The 19644-nt window shown below is 36.1% G+C and overlaps 1 protein-coding gene across 1 annotated transcript in view; it reads right to left on the bottom strand.

Annotated features, from left to right (window-relative positions):
* The window catches only part of COL24A1 (collagen type XXIV alpha 1 chain), a 337900-nt gene that overhangs the window by 118466 nt on the left and 199790 nt on the right, over positions 1–19644 (bottom strand). The window contains exons 28-32 of the mRNA XM_037060934.1: positions 17851–17904; positions 10774–10827; positions 10455–10499; positions 10291–10335; positions 2471–2524 (exon numbers count right to left, since the gene is read on the bottom strand). Of these exons, the coding sequence (XP_036916829.1) occupies positions 2471–2524; positions 10291–10335; positions 10455–10499; positions 10774–10827; positions 17851–17904 (252 nt within the window). The remainder of the gene's footprint in view (positions 1–2470; positions 2525–10290; positions 10336–10454; positions 10500–10773; positions 10828–17850; positions 17905–19644) is intronic.

Raw genomic sequence — 19644 nt, 5'->3', positions numbered from 1 at the left:
TGCTTAGTTCTGAGGCTTTGCTGTGCTCTTTCACTTGGCCATATTTCTTTGTCTTGGCCCAGCTGATAGGTTGTAAGGGGTGTGGCCTTAGGTGTTCACCTGGGCAGGGCAAGCCTCCCTGAGGGGCCAGAGACTGAGCAGTGCAGCTCCCATGCTTGGCTCTATTGCATTTTCCAACAGACTCTCATGTGAGGCTGGGAGTATCTCCCACCACCCAGCTGTAGCCCACAGACAGCTCTGAGCCCCAGTTTTCCCCTTAAGCCAGTCCCTCCCGAGAAGCTCTGCCCATCTCAGCAGCCAGCCCTGCCCCTCAGTTGCCTCGCCCAGGTTTTTCTGAGTCAGCTCGCTGGGTCCACCTTACCAGTCTGGTTGTTCTGGTTGATTTTTTCTTTAATTGCTTAGTTGTCAGAGTTCCATGAAGTTTGATTTTCTGGCCCTTTTGGTTGTTTATTGATTTTAGATAAGTTGTTAAACTCCTTCTGGTTGTGCCAGGAAGTGAAGGGTTTCTATCTATGCCTTCTTCTTGGCCAGCATTTCTGTTTTAAATTACCCTTTTATTTTTGTTATTAATTAATGTATATTTCTATCATTAGACTGCAAACTCCACAGTTACTCATATACTTCAAGTGAAGGTTCTTACTAAATATTTGTTGATAAAATGAATGAATGGCCAAGTATCCAAATCTCAATAGTTGCACTGCAACGAATAAACCAGTTTTGAGTTTTGTCTGATAAAGAGAGATAACTGTAACAGGTGTTGGCTGCAGAAAAGTTGTAGTCTTCGATTTTATAATTACCCAAATATAAGTGTTTTGACATCTCCTTTGTGTCCTTCATTTTGCCTGTTTATTTCTGATCTTTTCTTTCTATGATTTGGCTGGGCAGCTCAAATATATGAAACAAAGGCTATTGCAGCCATTATAAGTTGATTTATATTTTTATTTATTAGCCTAACTGTCCCTGTGACCTGAATGTCAATTTTTAGGTGCTGTTAAGCCACTCAGTCACTTGTGTCTACAATAGCAAATCTTTTCTTGTAAAAGGCCATAGACTTTGTTGTCTCTGCTGTTGCCACAGCTCTAGCGACACACACAGTCTGTACTTAAATGTCTTCTTTGTGAAAACTGAATTAATTTTCATTCCATTTCACTTCATCTACTATTACTGAGTGAATGCTTATATCTTTGAGATATGACCTTTGGTTAATTCAGTTCAATAAATATGCATTAAGTAAATATAATATACCAGACATTACTTCAGAAAAGATGATTGCAAAGGTGAAAGAAATGGTCTCTGACTTCAAGGAGCTACAGATATTTTTTTAGAAGAAAGAGGTATTTAAGTAAATAGTGCAAGAGAAAGTTGCATTATTTTTGATAAAATAAATATTAGAATTGGGATGGCAAGTTAGGAGATACAAAATACAGAGAAAACTGAGAATTTAGTTTGATAAAAATAACACCATATTTAAGATTCTTTAAATGGAAAGAATTGCATATATGATCAAATATTTATTTATTATTTAGAGAACTTATATCATAGGTTAAATATGTAAATGAGGAAATGAATACAATCTGATTAGAATAACTCGACTTTTAGAGTTTTTCCATTTGCTACTAGTTAAATAAACTATGCAAAGGCCACCTGCAAACCTTTGTGTCAACTGATGGATAAGATTGGCCTAGTAGTTTGAGAGGCTATATTGTGTTGTAAATCTTAGAAGCATGTTATGCCATATTACATCTGATATCATTCCAGCAGAAAGATTTCATAGGCAATAAAGAATAAAATGTGAGAAAGTAGGTGTGACAAGGTCTTTTTTTAATATTCATTTTCCATGTAAACTCTATAATTAAATTACATTTAGAAATATGATGAAAATTTTTGTACTATTGATGTACCAACTTTTCTGTCAGGTTTGTACATTTTGGCCACTTGGGTGCTGAGTTTACTTCTGTATGTGGTATTCTTTTTATTTAATTTATTGGGGTGACACAGGTTAATAAGATTACATGGGTCTCAAGTGTACATTTTTATGATATGTGATCTTCATAACTATTGTTTTCAACAGTGTACTGGAGTTCTACGTGGTCTTTCACTACAGAGTTGGCCTCATAAATGTGTTCAGCATGTGTGTCTGTGCATGTGGCAGTGTAAATAGCATTACGCTAAACAGCAAGTCATTCATAAAAATGTTCTGGGATTCAATGAAACACAGGTATCTTTGTTGAACATAGAACTTTGTGAAGTTTTAACAATTCCAGAAAAACTGGACCAAATTGTACGATATGAAACTAGGAAGGCACTGAAGCTTACATTCACAGCAAATTATTTGTTCTGCATAGTTAGGTGTCCATGATAAATGTCACTCTTAGAAACATGCCCGCCACAGCAGAGGGCAATAATATCAGAAAGATAAATGTACATGATGAGGAAAAACACAATTAGAAAATTATAAAGATAAACTTACTGGTTCTCCTGCAAGTCCCCGGTCTCCTGTATTCCCAGGGGGTCCTTGTGAACCCTGAACAAACGAAGGCAAAATGTGAAGAAAAGTGGTGCCTGAAAATGTTTTCATCAGTTTCCTCACCTCGGCTTCCTTTCACAACCCTTCCACAGCCTTCCCACCTAACTTTTCTGTCTACCTCTATTCTTTTTTCCTTTTGTGATGAAATACATGTAACATGAAGTTTACCATTTCAACAATTTTAAATGTACAGTTCTGTGGGCATTAAGTACATTCACACTTGTGCTACCATCACCACCATCTATGTTTAAAACTTTTTATTTTTCCAAACTGTATACCAATTAAGTTCCTATTTTCCTCCCTCATTCCTATGGCAATCACCATTCTATTTTTAGTCTCTGAATCTGACTACCCTAGGTACCTTAAGAGTGGAATAATACAATATTTTTCTTTTGTGTCTGGCTTATTTCATGCAGCATAATGTCTCCAAGGTTCATCCATGTATAATATGTGTTAAGACTTCCTTCCTCCTTAAGGTTGACTAATATTCCAATATAGATACGTGTGTGTATGTGCATACACATGCACACATATGTACACACTACATTTTGTATATTCACTTATCTGTGGATGGATATTTGTGTTTCTACTTCTGGGCTACTGTAAATAATGCTATAAACACTGGTGTACAAATATCTCGTTGAGCGCCTACTTTCAATACTTAGGTATATAGCTAGAAGTGAACTCGATGGATTATAAAACAATTCTGTGTTTAAATGTTTGAGGAACCAACAAACTGCTTTCCACAGCAGCCCCACCATCTAACATTGTCACAAGCACTGCACAGGGTTCAGACTGCTCTGCATCTTGCCAATACCCATTAATTTCTGTGTGCATGTGTGTGCATCTCTTTTCTTAATAATCAATCATTTTATTTTTCATTAAAATTTTTAATTGCATTTTTTACATCACCATTTACTCCCCTTATATCCTCTTACCCCTTCCATTACCACACTGTTGCCCATGTCCATGAGTCCTTTTTCCTTTAGTAATAGCCATCTGAATGGGTAGGAAGTAGTATCTCATGTGGTTTTGACTTGCATTTCTCTAATGACTAGTAACACTGAACATCTACCCATGTGCTTATTGGCCATTTGGACCAATATCTTCTTTGGACTAATGTCTATTTATGTCCTTTGCCATTTTGGGGGGTGATTTTTTTTTGTTGTTTTTCTTTTAGGAGTTCTTTATATCTCTGTGTATTCTTACGTTTAATCCCCATCCTAAACAATAACAAAGAATTGTGCACAACTATTTTAAATTTGGATTTTTACAAACTCTAATATTGTCATAAAAGTGTTTTTTATACAAAATAATAACATTTCAAAGTGTTAATATGTATGACTTATGGCTTTAAAACCTGGTAAAGCACAAGGGCCTCCGTACCTAGATGACCAAATTGGGCTTCTCCAATATCCTTCCACCTTTGCCCCCCACCTTTTTTACACCATGGCATCTATGATACCAACAAATTGAGTCTTAGGTGTGAGGGTATATTCTAAAAAGGTACATAAAATTTTAAATCAAGTTTCAGGTCTTCTTTGATTCTCCCACTCAGAGATTTACTGAGCATGTACTGTATACCAAACACTGATGACTACTGATGATATATAAAATACTGCCCTTGTCTATTTGCAATTTGCATCCTCTGCATTATTGACCTTGGGAAGGCTGGCAACTGTACAGTGAATCACAATTACTATTTATTTTAAAACTAAAAGCTAAGAGAAAAATATAACATTCTATTAAAAGCAGAGATAGTCAACATTCCTAGCAATGTGCAATCTTCTAAGCTACAATCATCAATGCAATATTTAGTTAGGTACGGTTATCCAGTTGGACAAAAGGAGATATGTAAAATCATGGACTTCCATCTGAGTAAGGCCCTTTTTCAGTCATAAAAATCATATGCTACCCATTACTAAAGGCTCCTGAATTAAGTGACAGAATCAACGTAAAGGATCCCAATTGGAACATACAATGAAAGTTTAGAACCTTAAATCATTTCTGTCCAGTTTGCTTTATAGAGTGTCTGCACACAATATCAGGCTTCACATATACTTTTAATGCTGTTAATAGTGCATAAAATCTGTTTGGCAAAGCTACGAAATGATTTAAATAGACTCTGTTTTTATTGGAGATGAAGGAGGAAAGGACAAGCTGGCACAAAATAAAAACTCCCTTTAAGGCTCTTCAGATGCTACTGAAAATAAGCAGAACTCTGTGCTCTATGACTTGAACTCAGCAATTGTGAAACCAATGACCAGGATGATAATGACTGTTATGGTTGCCACTTACTGAGAGTCTGGGCCAAACAAATAATAAACATCATTTGTTATAACTATGAAGAGTATCTCATTTTAAAGACAGGGAAACTGAGGGTCTGAAAGGTTAAATAATTAGTACAAAGTAAAAACAGCTAATGCGTGGCAGAACCAATATCTGACCTCCAATACGTCTGATCCAATGCCGTGCTCTTCCACTATACCAAACTGCTTTCTGCTGATTTCAATGAGGAATCATTCAACACCTTTTCCATTTTCAACAAGTATGTAGAGCATCCTTACAGACTTTTCATGACAATAAGCAAAGGGGCACATAAACATTAGTTCTATGTCTAGATTTTCACTGTAGTATCATAAAAACTGTGTGCATTCAGCTTCAATTTCTGAAGAATGGGAAAGAATAGATAGATATAATACTATATACTTTTTGCATTATAAGAATTACACAGTAAAGATTTCTTGAGCATTTTGAGTTACTCCAGAGAAAATTCTATTTAAGGAAGAACTATTAATAGTTTCCATTTCTAATATTGGCTAAATAGTTCCCATGAAATAAGCCTATATCCAGAAAACTATAAACCCAGGACAAAAATATTTTTGAAAAAGATCTGAAGGCATTTAGGAAAGACCAAAAATAGGTAAAAACTAGATTGGGAGAGTCTACACATAGAAGAAAATGTCAGTAGGTGAGTTTCTGATTTTTTTAATGGCTTTAGCCAAAGGATAAGCCATAGAGGATGGTATTTAAAAGCAGGATGGAGACCTGTAGTCTTACTGGTGTAGAGAAACAGAGCACAGAATTTGGAGTGACCACAGCTCCAGGAAAGCGATGAAAGAAAAAGTCAGGGAGAGGAAGCCTCAAAATCTGAGTATAAACTCTGCTTAAATCTCTTGCTGACAAATGAAGTATAGACTGGCGAGGCAGGCTCCAAGCAGACAAGCCGAGATGAAAATCACTGGACAGTTTCACCTACCACAGAACCTAGAGGACTTGGACTTCGAATCTAGCCAAGTTAACCGTCAGCCAATTTTTTTCAAAAAGGAATACTTTTCAGAGGAATATAATAGAATTTGCAGTCTCCACAATGCATTATTCATAATGTCCATGACATAATTCCAAATTACTGGACAGAATATTTTCCCATATTCATAAGAAATGCCAATTAATGGAAACCAAACTCAAAATTACACAGATGTTAGCTATTATAAGTATGCTCCATAATGTAAATATAAACATGCTTATGATGAATAAACAGATAGGAAATCTCAAAAAAAGAAATTGCATCTGTAAAAAAAACAATGGAAATTATAGAACTGAAAATTAAGTATCTGATGCAAAACTTAAAAATACAATACCATAAATAAAATTTCACTCAATGCATTTAATAAGTGAATAAAGATAGAATGGGCTTATCCAATTAAAAAAAGAGAAAACAGGGGAAAAACTGAAATATGAATATATAGGCCCCCAGACCTAAGGGGGTGATATCAAATATTTAACATGTATTTAATTGGCATCTAAGAAGGAAAGGGGAGAGAAGAGAGGGTAGAAAAAGTATCTGAAAAAACAAAATTGAAAAATTTTCAATTTACTGAAAACAGCAATTTATCTACCCAAGAAGCTCAGCAAACTTCCAGCTGGATATATGCAAAGCAAATCCATCTAGGTACGTCATACGAAAACTGCTAAAAACTGAAGATAAAGAGTGAATCTTGAAAGCAGCTAGAGAAAAATGTTACATTATATACAGGGGAATAATGATAGAGATTAAGAGGGGACTTCTCATAAAAATAATGGAGGTTAAAAGAAAATGACATATCCATTTTCAGCATTGAATAAAAACAAATAAAAGTCTATCAACTCAGGATTCTACAACAAGTGAAAACATCTTTCAAGAATGAAGTTGAATCAAAGACATTCTCATAGACAAAACTAAGAAAATTATTCACTAGAAGAATTTGACTATACGAAACCAAAAGGAAGTTCTATAGGTTACAGAGAAATGACACCGCTTGGCAGTACTGATTACAGAAAAGAATGAAAAGCACCAAAAGAGCAAATGCATGGATAAAGTAGAAAACACCACTTTCTCCTAAGTATCTCTAAAGCACACATTCTACTTAAAGGACAAATACTTTATTTACATTAAAGCAAAATTTTAACTTTGCAATATGGGATTTATAACATATGTGTACATATTCATGCATATACATATATATACGTATATGCATATATACACACATATAAAATTACATAGAATAATTATAGCACAAAATAACGATGTTGGTAAATGGGCTATATGGTTTCAGTTCCTTAAAATTATGCTAAGCATTACACATGGTCCCCAGTGGATCAACTTTTGGTTTTTCACTTTACAATGGTGTCAAAGTGATATGCACTCAATACTTCAGATTTTGAGTTTTTAACTTTCCCTGGCTGGCAATATGTAGTAAAATACCCTCTCATGATGCTGAGTGGGGGCAGGGAGCCACAGCTCCCAACTGGCTATGTAATCATGAGGGTAAACAACCAATATCCTACAGTGCATTCATTGTGTTAGATGATTTCGCCCAACTATAGGCTAATGTAGCTATGGTGAACATGCTTAAGGTAGGGTAGGATAAGCTATCATGTTTGGTTCATTAGACATATTGTCAATTTCCAGTATTATTAACTTATGATGGGTTTGTCAAGCTATAACTTCATTGTAAGTCAAGTAGCACATTATACTATATTAATTCTAAGTAGACTATGGAAAGTTAGGATGCATATTGTAATCCCTAAACCAGGGGATGGCAAACTACAGTCAAATCTGAACCATCACCTATTTTTGTAAATAAAGTTTTGTTGGAACAGAGCCATAGTCATTCCCTTACATACTGTCTATGGCTACTTTCACACTACAATAGGAGAGCTGAGAAGTTGTGGTGGAGAACACACAAGCCACATTGCTTAAAATATTAATTTGTTGCAGTTCACAGAAAGTTTGCCTACTTTTGAGCTAGCATAACCACTTAAAAATAATAATGAGAAGTACAGCTAAAAAGCCAAAAGTTAAATTAAAATGGAGTTCTCAAAATTGTTCAATGCCAAAAGAAGGCACTGAACAAAAACACAACTACCATGATAAAGAAAAATCAACTACAAAATGACAGATCTAAATGCTACCACATCAATTGTTACATTAAATGGACATGGGCCAAACACGAATTAAAAGGCAGAGATTATCAGAAGGAATAAAAAAGTAAGACCCAAATAAGACACTCACTTTAAATACCAAGGCACAGATGGGTTGAAAGTAACTGAATGGAAAAGATACGCTATGAGGACAGCAAGTGTAAGAAGGCTGGAGAGACATAGCAAACAGAAGATTTTAAGACAAATAGTATTACCAGGAATACAAAGTTTTACCAGTGATATAGAAGAACATGATGTAATGATAAAAGAATCAGGTGATCAGGAAGACATAATTATAATGTGAATGCTTTAAAAATAAAGTTTTAAAATACACAAACAGAATTTGACAGGAATAGTGAGAAACAATCACAGCTGGAGATTTACCCCCTAATTTTATCAACTGAAAAATATGTAGATAAAGGTGTAAAAATTGTTAGAGTTTGTACAAGACTTAGAAAACTAAAAACAGTTATTCAAGTTTCATTACTGCAGTGACACAATGCAACGTGGCCTTCCCTGCTGATTCTCCCTTTGAGACATGTGTGTGGAAACAGTTTTGTGTGGAGACAAATACGCTTCTGGTCATCTGCACCATCAGAGCGCTCTATGTGTTAACAAATATCTAGCTTTAGAACAACAATTTAGAGATACCTCTATTTTACAGATGAGGAAAATATGATGTAGAGAGCTAACTCACTTAACTGAGACTATCCACATAGCTAATGGGAACACGCACTGCAGAGCAAAGGTCAGTCTGACCTCCAGTGTCTCTGTACTTCTCGGCACTGCCTGTTTGTTGACAGAGCATAAATGACTAGACACTGAGATTACTGTGTGGAATCAAATAAATCTTCAGGACTACCCAGGTATCTTGGACTGATTGATACTAGCTTCCTTAGCTCTCAAAAGTCTATTTCTGTTCAATCAAGAGGAAGAAGACAAAGTAGATATAGAGCTAAGTGCACCTCAAAACAATTACAAACTCTGGTTTACTATCCAACCCATTTCATCCACTAAAGTAACTTTACTCTTCCAGTAGTCTATGACATCTGCTTGCCATAAGCTATGGTTGCAAAATGGCTGTAGTGAATTTTATATCTGATTGAGAAAATCAAGTATCAAATTTTACATTTATCCAGAAATATCTGGTAAACTTGAATTTGATGAGTTTCAAGTTTGTCCACTCATTTCAACATATTAGTTTTGTGTACAGTGTAGCAAAATGAAAAGAGTCAACAAAAACACTATTTACATGAATATAACAGGAACTCAGATGATGAATATTAATACTCAAAGAATATTCTTTGGGATTACATCACTAATAATACAATGTCACAAAAGCTCTTTCCCTGGATGCAGTCATTTTTCTATTAGCTCTGCTATTACAGGTTTGACCACTCTCAAATACAATGCTGTAATGGAAAACAACAGGCAGGGGGCAGCAGAGTTCAAAGAGGAACCAGTAAACACAGTGACATTAGTGACACTAGGGCGGTTCAAACATTTTTCTCTAACCCTTTTCTGACTCTTCAGGTGCAGGCTATTTAAATGATCTAATTCTAAAAATTTAATTTTATAGACTTATGTGTATTAAAAATAAAAATAATCATTAAAATTATGATTCCAAATGAAAGTAACAAAAATAACTATATATTTAAGCTTATATGTTCAAAATTATATATGTAACATGATATATTTGTGTCTGTGTACAGGTGTGTATGTGTACCTTTCTTTTTTATTTTTTTAAAAACAGTTTTGCCCCTCCGTTAATGATGGTGCTCACAGAACTTGCTGCCTCTCAGAGAAACGCCTGTGCACTACTGAAGCGACGTTCGATGACAGAAAGGGTCCAATTCCATCAAAGACTGAGAGCTCTCTGTGCGGCGCCTGGGAGAGCAGACGGCACACACCGCTCCACACCACAAGGGTCTACACACCACTTGCGTTGAAATACAACGAAACTGGGCAAGAAGCTTCAGGGAAGTTTCTTGTCATGTTGGCTTTATTAATATTCCATTATATTTATATCATATCACATCATTTTATTTTGAAATGGATTTTACATAAAAACTAACCATAACCACGGTGAGGCCAAAGTAGCAGTTATCAAACCTGTTTATAGGGAGGTACAACCAGGGCCCAGAATGAATAAGCAACTTGCTCAAATTAAAACACTGACCTAATGACTGAAGGAAGAAAAGAACTTGTGTTGTTAGTTTAACATACTAAATACTAAACAACAGTTACGTCAGAGAATGCAGGAAAGAGAATTTGTTCATAGCTTATTTTTTATCACTTACTGGTTTCCCTTGAACTCCTCTCTCTCCTGGGTTTCCAGTCTTGCCCTGCATAAGGAAGAAAGTGCTTGGCTCAGGTGGCTTCCTCACAGAATGTTAAACACATAGCCCTCCAAAGTGAAAGATTTTAAATGTTCATCTTTGATGGGAAACGTTCTACTACTTACTATAAGACCAGAAGGCCCTCTTTTTCCTTGATCTCCTTTTTCACCCTGGCAAAGGATCAATACCAAGTGAGTTAATGAGTGTGAATTAGAGTTATATATGCCAGTATATAAGAACACCCCCAAAATTAAGACATCGAGTATATAATTCAACATTAACAAGAAACCATTTCTATGTGTGGTAAAAATTTTATATATGTTTTGTATATAGACTAAGAAAAATTCAGAACCCTATTTTTATAAGGGAATGCATCAGTTTTTAGACAGGTAGAATATACGGGCTCAAAATAACTGTATATGAATTGAGAAAATCAGAGATTACCTTGGCACCCTGTATACCTTGTTCCCCTGGGAGACCATCTGTTCCTCTTGGTCCCTAGAGATGGAAAAAATGTCTTGCTGTTAATTAGAAATGTTCCCCTTTTACTGTTATGCGCCCTTGCAAATGAAGACATTCTCCTTTTGTTGATGAACTCTGCTTGTTTCTGTGCCATGACCAGGGAAAAGAATACAGCTGGGTGCATGGATGACCCCGTGTGCATGAGAGAATCAAGCCAGTGTTTTCAAGATTTAATGCCAAATAGTACATCAGGTGATCACAAAAAGTGGCGATTCAGTTGTTAAGGTGGCTAAAGTATAGGTTTATTATTTGAGTGTTTTGTTCACCTTATCATTTATTCAGCAGTCGTTCAGGATTTATTCTAAAAACAACTCTAAATTAATTTAAAAGCGGGTGTTTTTTTCGTCCAAAGAGTCATCTTAGGTTTTATATCTTTGAAATAGCGCTCTTTCCACTTTATTAGAAAGTGAGTGATGGTTGCATTGTGCCTGCTGTGCACGAGCTTGACAACAGTTGCTGGGAGATGCAAGGGCACAGAACAGGGGGAAATGCTGCTGGGAATATCTGTGCAATTTTGAAACTTCCCAGCTAAGTTACTGTCAACATTCATTCAGTAATTAGTCATGAAGCAGCCTTGGTTGCAAAAGTTGTTCTCTCCCTGTCTAAATTATAACTGTCCTTGGAAGACCTTAAAGTCATTTTCAAGGCTATGAATTCAATTCTACAACTATTAACTGAATATCAACTGGGAAAAGGTTCTGCATTAGGTGTTATGGGGATACACAATTTAAAGAAAGTTTCTCCATGTTGAAATACAGAGAATAAGGTAAATTATGTAAATGACTATAAGATAGGAAGAGATAGGCATTTTAAATGCAAAAAAAAAAAAAGGATTCGAAGGAGGCAGAGAACTTTCACAAGCTTGGAACGGGGACGCAGGTATTTTGACAACTGGAGATTGTGCTCTTGAAGAAGCTCTAGGTGGAGACAGTATAAGGAAAGGGTACAGAGGCAGGAGAAAAGGTAACCAAGAATGAAACAAAGTCATCTGTTTAGCTGAGCTATTGATTACATGTATTTTTGTGTAAAGACTGGGACTTAAAAGGTAAAGGACCCGAGTTTATATTTAAATCAATAGACAATGCAGAAGTACTGCAGGTTTCCATACCAAAGACTGATACAAATGCACCAACACCTCATGATGACTTGAAGGAGCCCCCTGGGCTTCAGCACCTTCGCTCATACTCCACCTGAGGTCAGCTTAGTTTAGCTTTATTTACAGTAACTTAAAAGTTGCATCCTATAATAGGGCTCTCTTCCTGGGTGTTCTCAGGGTAACTGCATTCCTTCTCTGATCCTCCTGGGCACACCCAGGAGATTGGACAGGAGACACGCTCTGTGAGGACCTACAGCTCCACTGGTCATACTAAAGTTACAGCCGAAACTCTAGCCCTCAAATTCCTCAGTCTGTAGTTAAGGTATGCTATGGTCTGTCCCCCAGCTTTTTCTGCCCTATTTTCCAATAAAACTGTAAAACTAAGTTACAGTATTACTGTGCAGGACTTTGAATGTCAAGCTGAAGAGTATGGGCTCAATGTAACAGGTAAGTGATTTTCAAAGTGTGTTACTCCTTCAACAACATTTACTGTGTGCCTACTATAAGCCAGGTACTGATTCAGACCCAGAGCATATGATAGGGAGAAGAGACAAAGTCCTGAATCCACAGACAAGCAAATAAATACATAAAATTCAAGTATAAAATGACAATAGGTGGTCAATTGTAATGAAGAATAACAAAGAGGTTAAGGGGCTTGAGAAAGTGCAAGTGGACAGCCCTGTTAAGATCAGCTGGCCTGAGAAATCTCTTGGGAGGTGAAGGTAGAAATGCGAATGAGCTGAGATGTCAGGCTGTGCAAATAACTTGGCGAAGATCATTCTGGCAGAAGAAATAACAACTGCAAAGGTCCTGAGGTGGGAGAATGCTTGGAATGTTTGACAATTAAGTAGCCAATGGTGATAAAAAAAAAAGGCAAATGAGATGACAGGAGACTAGACTTTCGGGTGTGGAACACACAATAGAGTAGACACATATATTATAAATTGTACACATGAAATTTATATAATGTTATTAACCAAGGATAGCTTGATAAATTTAGTTAAAACAAACAATCGTGAAAAGATGATTCCAGAGTTTCCAGAGCAGAGATGACCCAGGACCTTGCTCTGATAATCGCCATCCTAAAAATGCAGCAGCCTGTACTGATTCTCTTTCTCTGGCACCTTCCGTGTCTATTTTCCTTCTCTGCCTTTTAAGAAAATACTTTGCAAAATCTTTTGGAATAATAACAGAATGTGGTTGAGAGAATATGAAAAAGAACGAATGGTTAACATTCTAAAATGCCACAGTAAACAAGTAGAATCTAGACTGAAAATGTGTCCACTGGTATAATTAGACATTTAACTCCTTAGTAACCTGAAATTTCTGTCTTTCTTGGATAGTTTGTTAGTAAGTAACTGGTAGAATAATGACAGCCCTAATTTAAAGAAGAAAATTGGAGGTGTAAATTTGTTGGGCATGAAAACGAGGGAGTGGGGAGAAGATAATCTCCCCACTAGTTGCTATTTAAAAGGTTAAGTAAGGCTGGTAGAAGTCTAGGGAAGGTCGGTACTCTCTAGCTTTAGTCAAGGATCAATGAAATAAGTAAAAGCTAGCTTTATCAGAATGCTTCTTTTTATTTTTTCAGCACCTTTAAGTTTCGCTCTGATACTGGTTGTAGACGTTATTCCTGGGTTAGTGTATATGTCTTCTTTGACTCCTGAGATAAAATAAGTTTTAGGACAAATTCTAAGAAAGTCATACAAATAATATTATAATAGGCACCTAATTGAATTTCAAGTTACTTTTCTAATACCCATTTTAAAATATCTAATTATCTATAAAGTTCTTAGATAATATATCCTGGATAAAAAATTCTAATCCCTTTATCAACTTTTAGAAAAATAGAAATTGGCTTTCAGTAGCTTTTAAAGGCTGCAATAAAGTCTGATAGCCTACCTACATAAACCAATACACATGCTTGGTACTTGAATTGTAGGCAATAATTTTAAAGAGTAGACAAAATTCCCGAATAATCAATATAATGCTAAACGCATTACATGATAGGAAACAGAACCACTACTTCATATAAATGCTACAATTAAAATTAAAAACCTATAGTTAACATTAATACAAACTGTACACTAGTTTACTTAGGAAGACTTTTCTGAGAACTCCAAATCCATCTCTATCATCCTTGTAATCGATTTTAATAAGCTGAAGCATCTATGAATAAAATAAATAGCATTTATTGACAGAACGAATGTCTAACTTAGATTTAGTATATTTATATTTTCTTTTAAGCATATCTGTCTTTGCTTGACCCTTCTATTACTTTTAAAGTACTCAGATGCGTATCTAATTCTGCGTAGCAGCCTTTTCTGGCTCTAGATGAATACAGCTGAAACATAATGTTCACTTAAACAAAAACTAACACTATCTTTCATCTTGTAGAAAAAAATCTTTTGATTCTATTCTTGTGATAGATGTTTTGAATGAAGAAACCATGGAAGACACTCTTCTCTATCACGTGGAATGCTTCAGATATTGCAAGCATTGAATCTAAATGCAAATACTGAGAGCTGCTTTTCCAATATGACATGCATTTCCCTGAAAAAGCCATGGTTCAGAATTTTTATAGTTTGATCCATTCTATATCTTGCCTAGAAAATCTTAAAATAGTACATATTGCTAATATAGTTATTTCAATCTTTTATCCCTACTTCTTTTTTAAAAATATTCTTCTAAAGATTTTATATATTTATTTCTAGAGGGAGGGAAAGAGAAGGAGAAAGAGAGGGAGAGAAACATCAACATGTGGTTGCCTCTTGCATGCCCCCTACTGGGGAGCTGGCCTGCAACCCAGGCATGTGCCCTGACTGGGAATGGAACCAGAGACTCTTTGGTTAGCAGGCTGGCACTCAATCCACTGAACCATACCACCAGGGCCCCACTTAGTTCTTAAGTAGCATAATTAGAATACAAATTACTCAGTTATATGCCTGTCCTCAGTTATAACCTCTTCTACTCTAGAGAAAGAGTACAAGATTTAAAGCTGTCTCAGGGTCAACATGGGAAAGAAAGGTGACGAGGTTAACTTTGCTCTGAGTGTTCTCTCTCCTATCAGGGCAGCTGGACAGAGAAGTGTGTGTTGGAGAGACACCAGAGGATAACTTATTTAGCCTCAAGGGACAACAGCTTAGGTTGTGCTTATTCCTGGTGACCCAGAAGGCTAAGCCAATGCCTTTCTAGTACTGCAATAGAGAATCCGCTATCCTGCATTTTCTGTATGAGGGCTATGACTATGCATATTTTGTTAATAAGTTTTGGCATATTAAATTACTTTACTTCACTTATTTAACTATTCCTCAGCTAAATTTCACAGGGGGAAGCAAAGCTTAGAGTACCAGGATGAATGAAAATACTTTAAGTTTATGCCAACCTTCCCATCTAAGAATCTCAAACTATGAGGATAATATTTTCAGCCAATCTTGTATATCTTTTGTAGCTATATGAGACATGATTAGATAACCTTCATAAAATGGACTAGAAAAAATTTCATAACACTAAGTTATTTAGGTTGTTTCCTGAGATGGCAGACATTATTGCTTGCCTAAGATTTCCCTAGCCTCTAGAAAAGTGTGAATATTGCATAACACTTCAAAAGCCACCAGAGTATAAGCTAGTATGTGATCTAGTTTTGAGGGATAGTTAACCTTGAATCTTCCATGGTACTAGAAGAGGGTGTGACAAAATGCAGGAAATCAATAAATGTTAGTTAGAATCACATGGATGGGCAGGAGAGAAGCAGATGGGCAGGAAGACCCCCTGAGAAGTAGTCCTACCATTTCTGATGTTCACATGGCCTTCCCTAACAGTATAAATCACAGGCAGAACAGCAAGGGTGTCAGAACGCCAGTTCCATAATGAGAGTTCTCAGTGTGGTCTCAGTGCAAACATGCCTCCAGTGTACTGGGACACAACTGTGGGCCTCCGAGGCCTTGCAGATGTGCTGGAAATAATGATCCCTCCCTTCTGGGATGTCAGGGAAGGGTTGGAGCTCAGGAGCTCCCAGTCAGGAATCTTTTCATTGATCTCAGTGGGCTGAACATAGTTCTCATTTTTCCTAAGTGAAAAACATGGTGAAGAATCAATTTAGGGTACCAAAATCCTACCCATGGTGGAAAAGGACTGAGGGGAAAGAGACTAGAAGCAGGAAGATGTCAGGTAGCAACTAGAATGCAAGTTCCTGATACTACATTCTTCCTCAGAAGTTCTTTTTCGTATTCCCAAGGTTCACTGACAGCTTGAAATAATTTCCCTGTAAAGAAAGCATTTTTGTTCTAAACAAAACCCAAAGTCTTTTTGTTTAAAAAGCACTGGCTGAACTTGAAATAACTGTGAGAAGCCATTTTGGGAGAGAATCAGGAAAATGTATTTGAAGGATGCGGGGAAGACAGATCCTGGAGGAGGGGAGAGTTGAGGACGATGTGGCACATCAGGAAATAGTAATAATCTACCCGGAGAACTGGCGGAGGTCAGAAAGTCAGAGTGCATACGGACGTCCCATGTGACTCATGAGAGGGCACAGTGGTTCAGGCACCGATCCTGCTTGGGTGCATGGCTTCTGACTGGATGCTCAGTAAGATCTCAATTCACCAGAAGCACGAGCACTGCCTCTTTTTTCCACGTGTCACAAAACTGGTTGAACTCCCCCACTGTGACTAATACAAAGTTGAATAAACACATTTGACCTGACCAAGTACTGCATGCTGGCAGGACACAGACCATTAAGTGACAGTTTAAGTACAAATCATCTACCATTATTTTTTTATTTTACTGTTTTAAATCTCATCTGGGCTAAAACAGATGTGGCCATCACAATTATTTATGGACTGTAACTCTATCACCCAGTATGGAAAAACATTTTTTAGAAAAGAAATAATATGACAAATGTGCTCTCAGTCTTCAATCTTCACCTAAAACACAGGACACGAAATTGCAGCCATTATTTCAAACTGAACACTTCTAACACTTTTCTCCCATTTGCCAACTGGAAGACAGCAATTTTTGTTTTGCTTTTAACTTTTGTCAGATGGAGGCCATGTTCTTAAAATTTTAAAGTATTTTCTTCACTAGCTATAAAAGTCAAGATAAAGCCAAGGGAGAAAAGAGAATTCTTAAAGCCCACATATTCAAATCAATCAAGGAACAAATACTCCTTAGTGTTCCACGTGGTGTTGAACAGGCACCGGCTTCGGCGTCAGGCACACGACGGTCTGCACTCTAGTTGTGCCATTTCTGTGTGTGTCTGTGCACTGAAGCTCTCTGGGCCCCATTCTCCTCACCTGTGATACCATACCTGGGACACTGCCTCCCCTTGTTAGGGTGGCCTTGAGTATTAAGTAAGACAATATATGTAAAAGTGTTAGGCATGTGACAGGCATGCAACGAATTGTGATTCTTATTTCTTTAAAGAAAAAAGATTTTTCATTTAATTCTGTATGCATAATTATTAGCTAGTGATTACTACATCACTCTGATTTACCATTAAAAAGCTCTTGTTCATTGTGTGTATCTTCATTTTACTCCCCACTGCTCTGGTTTTGTTGTGGTGTTACTATTCCTTGCTATGTGAGCCTCTTGTGAGTATAAAAATAATGTATATAAACGTCTTCACATTTACAGTTCCCTCAAAGAATGAAACTGGAAGTTGGGAGTAAAAAAGAAGAATCCTATATGAATTAGTGAAACTTGTCACAAATGGAGAAGAAATGTTTGGTTTTATAAATACAAATGATTATGAGGCAATAAATGTAGGTAGTTTATCTAATATAATGAAAACAAGGGAAAAATCCAATAATATCTAAGCACAGCCTAGAATATATGAAGTTATTTTGTTGAACAAATCACTATGAAGTCACTCTTTGAGGTTAAGGTACTTTCTTCATCAGGTAACTCACTCTTTGGCCTTTTGGACCTTGACTCCCAGGTGGTCCTCTTGCCCCCACGTGACCCTACATGTTGAAAATTTAAAAATCAGTTACAAAATTCACAGGCATGTTACCAGAATAATAGTTATTCTTATGATATGTAATTCTCCTGGGGAACTCCCAGCATAAAATTGATTAGTCTCCTTAAAATATGCTTTAATTATTCAAAAATTACCATATTTTCCTCCCCTAATATTATGTTTTTGATGTTTCCTACTATTTGGAGAAGTTTCATTTCTAGGCATTTATACCTTGAACAAGGAAAGGGAAGATTTTCATATTCAGTACAAAAGTAGTTTTTCTGGAGGAACATTCACGGAGCAGTAGTGGGGAAGACACCAGTTTAGCCGGCCTGACCAGTCTAACCTGCCTGGTTCGCTGAAGAAGCAATGGCTGTCATTGTGAGTTCTCGTCCCCATGATTCTAGACATTTATGATAATCTCATAACGTAAAAATATATTTTTTCTGTTATTATGAAAAAAGCCACAAAATGTTTCAAGTTAATATGCCACAAAAAGAGCCTGCAATAAAAATTAAGTTACTATTAAATCAATTACAATGAATTATTTTTATGCCTTATAGCAGGGGTGTCAAACTCATTTTCACCAGGGGCCACATCAGCCTCATGGTTCCATTCAGAGGGCTGAAATAATTTTAGGACTGTATAAATTATAACTGTTAAAGAGTTGAAATTACATCCAGCCCTTTGAAGGCAACTTCAAGATTGATGTGGCCCCCCATGAAAATGAATTTGACATCCCTGCTTTATAGTCTTCAATAAAGACTTAACTTGAGCCCTGGCTGGTGTGGCTCAGTGGATTGAGTGCCAGCCTGCAAACCAAAGGGTCACCAGTTTGATTTCCAGTCAGGTCACATGCCTGGGTTGGAGGCCAGGCCAGGTCCCCAGTAGGGGGCGCCCAAGGGGCAATTACACATTGGTGTTTCCCCTCTTTCTTCCTCCCTTCCCCTCTCTCTAAAAATAAATAAAATATTAAGAAAACAGTATTTAAAAAAGAGAATCAGAAAACAAAATTTATCTATATAACATTAGGTAGGTAAAAACAGTGAACTTTTACAGATCTCAAATTTATTTATTATCTTACATGAAGAAAAAGACTGATAACTCATACCCTAGATCATTTCCCCTATTTTTAGAAGTGAACACGTCATTCACTATACTATAACATCGGACTTGTATTCAAAACACAAGCTTCACAAAATAGCATAAACTATTTCTGATAAGAATAGTTTTGTTTAGGGGATTATAAAGGCTGACCTTTTTCCTATTTAAGCTCACAATCACTGTTAAATTTTGATAAGCAAGCTTTATCCCTTAAGAGACCAGATTTCATCTTCTATTTTAGACAAAAATAGTTTTTAAAAATAGAATATTAAAAATTATATTAGTTTTATATTACATAAATGTATTATATTATATTATATTAAATTAATAATAGAATATTAAAATATTCTATTTTTAAAAAACTATTTTTGTTTAATAAATGTATATTTTCTGTGAATTGTGTTTGGCTAAAAATAATATTTGCAAATTCCTAAAAAATATGTTGGGACTTCCACTTGTGATTCGTATACTCAGTTGACCTCACTTCTAACCCTGATTATTGACCTTGTTTTCTTATATGTGGTTATTTGAAAGACAGTTTAAGTGTTTTTTCTTTTCTTAGTTTTAGGCAGCAGAACTAAGACTGGTTGTACTATTACAAGTGAACAGTAAATAATGTAACAAGTAGAGGTGAGGAAGT

Source organism: Sturnira hondurensis, unplaced genomic scaffold (genome assembly GCF_014824575.4).
Source record: "Sturnira hondurensis isolate 20B ecotype Veracruz unplaced genomic scaffold, ASM1482457v3 Scaffold0013063, whole genome shotgun sequence".
NCBI lineage: Eukaryota > Metazoa > Chordata > Mammalia > Chiroptera > Phyllostomidae > Sturnira > Sturnira hondurensis.
Note: the sequence above shows the minus strand (reverse complement) of the source record. Positions and strands in the feature narration are given on the sequence as shown.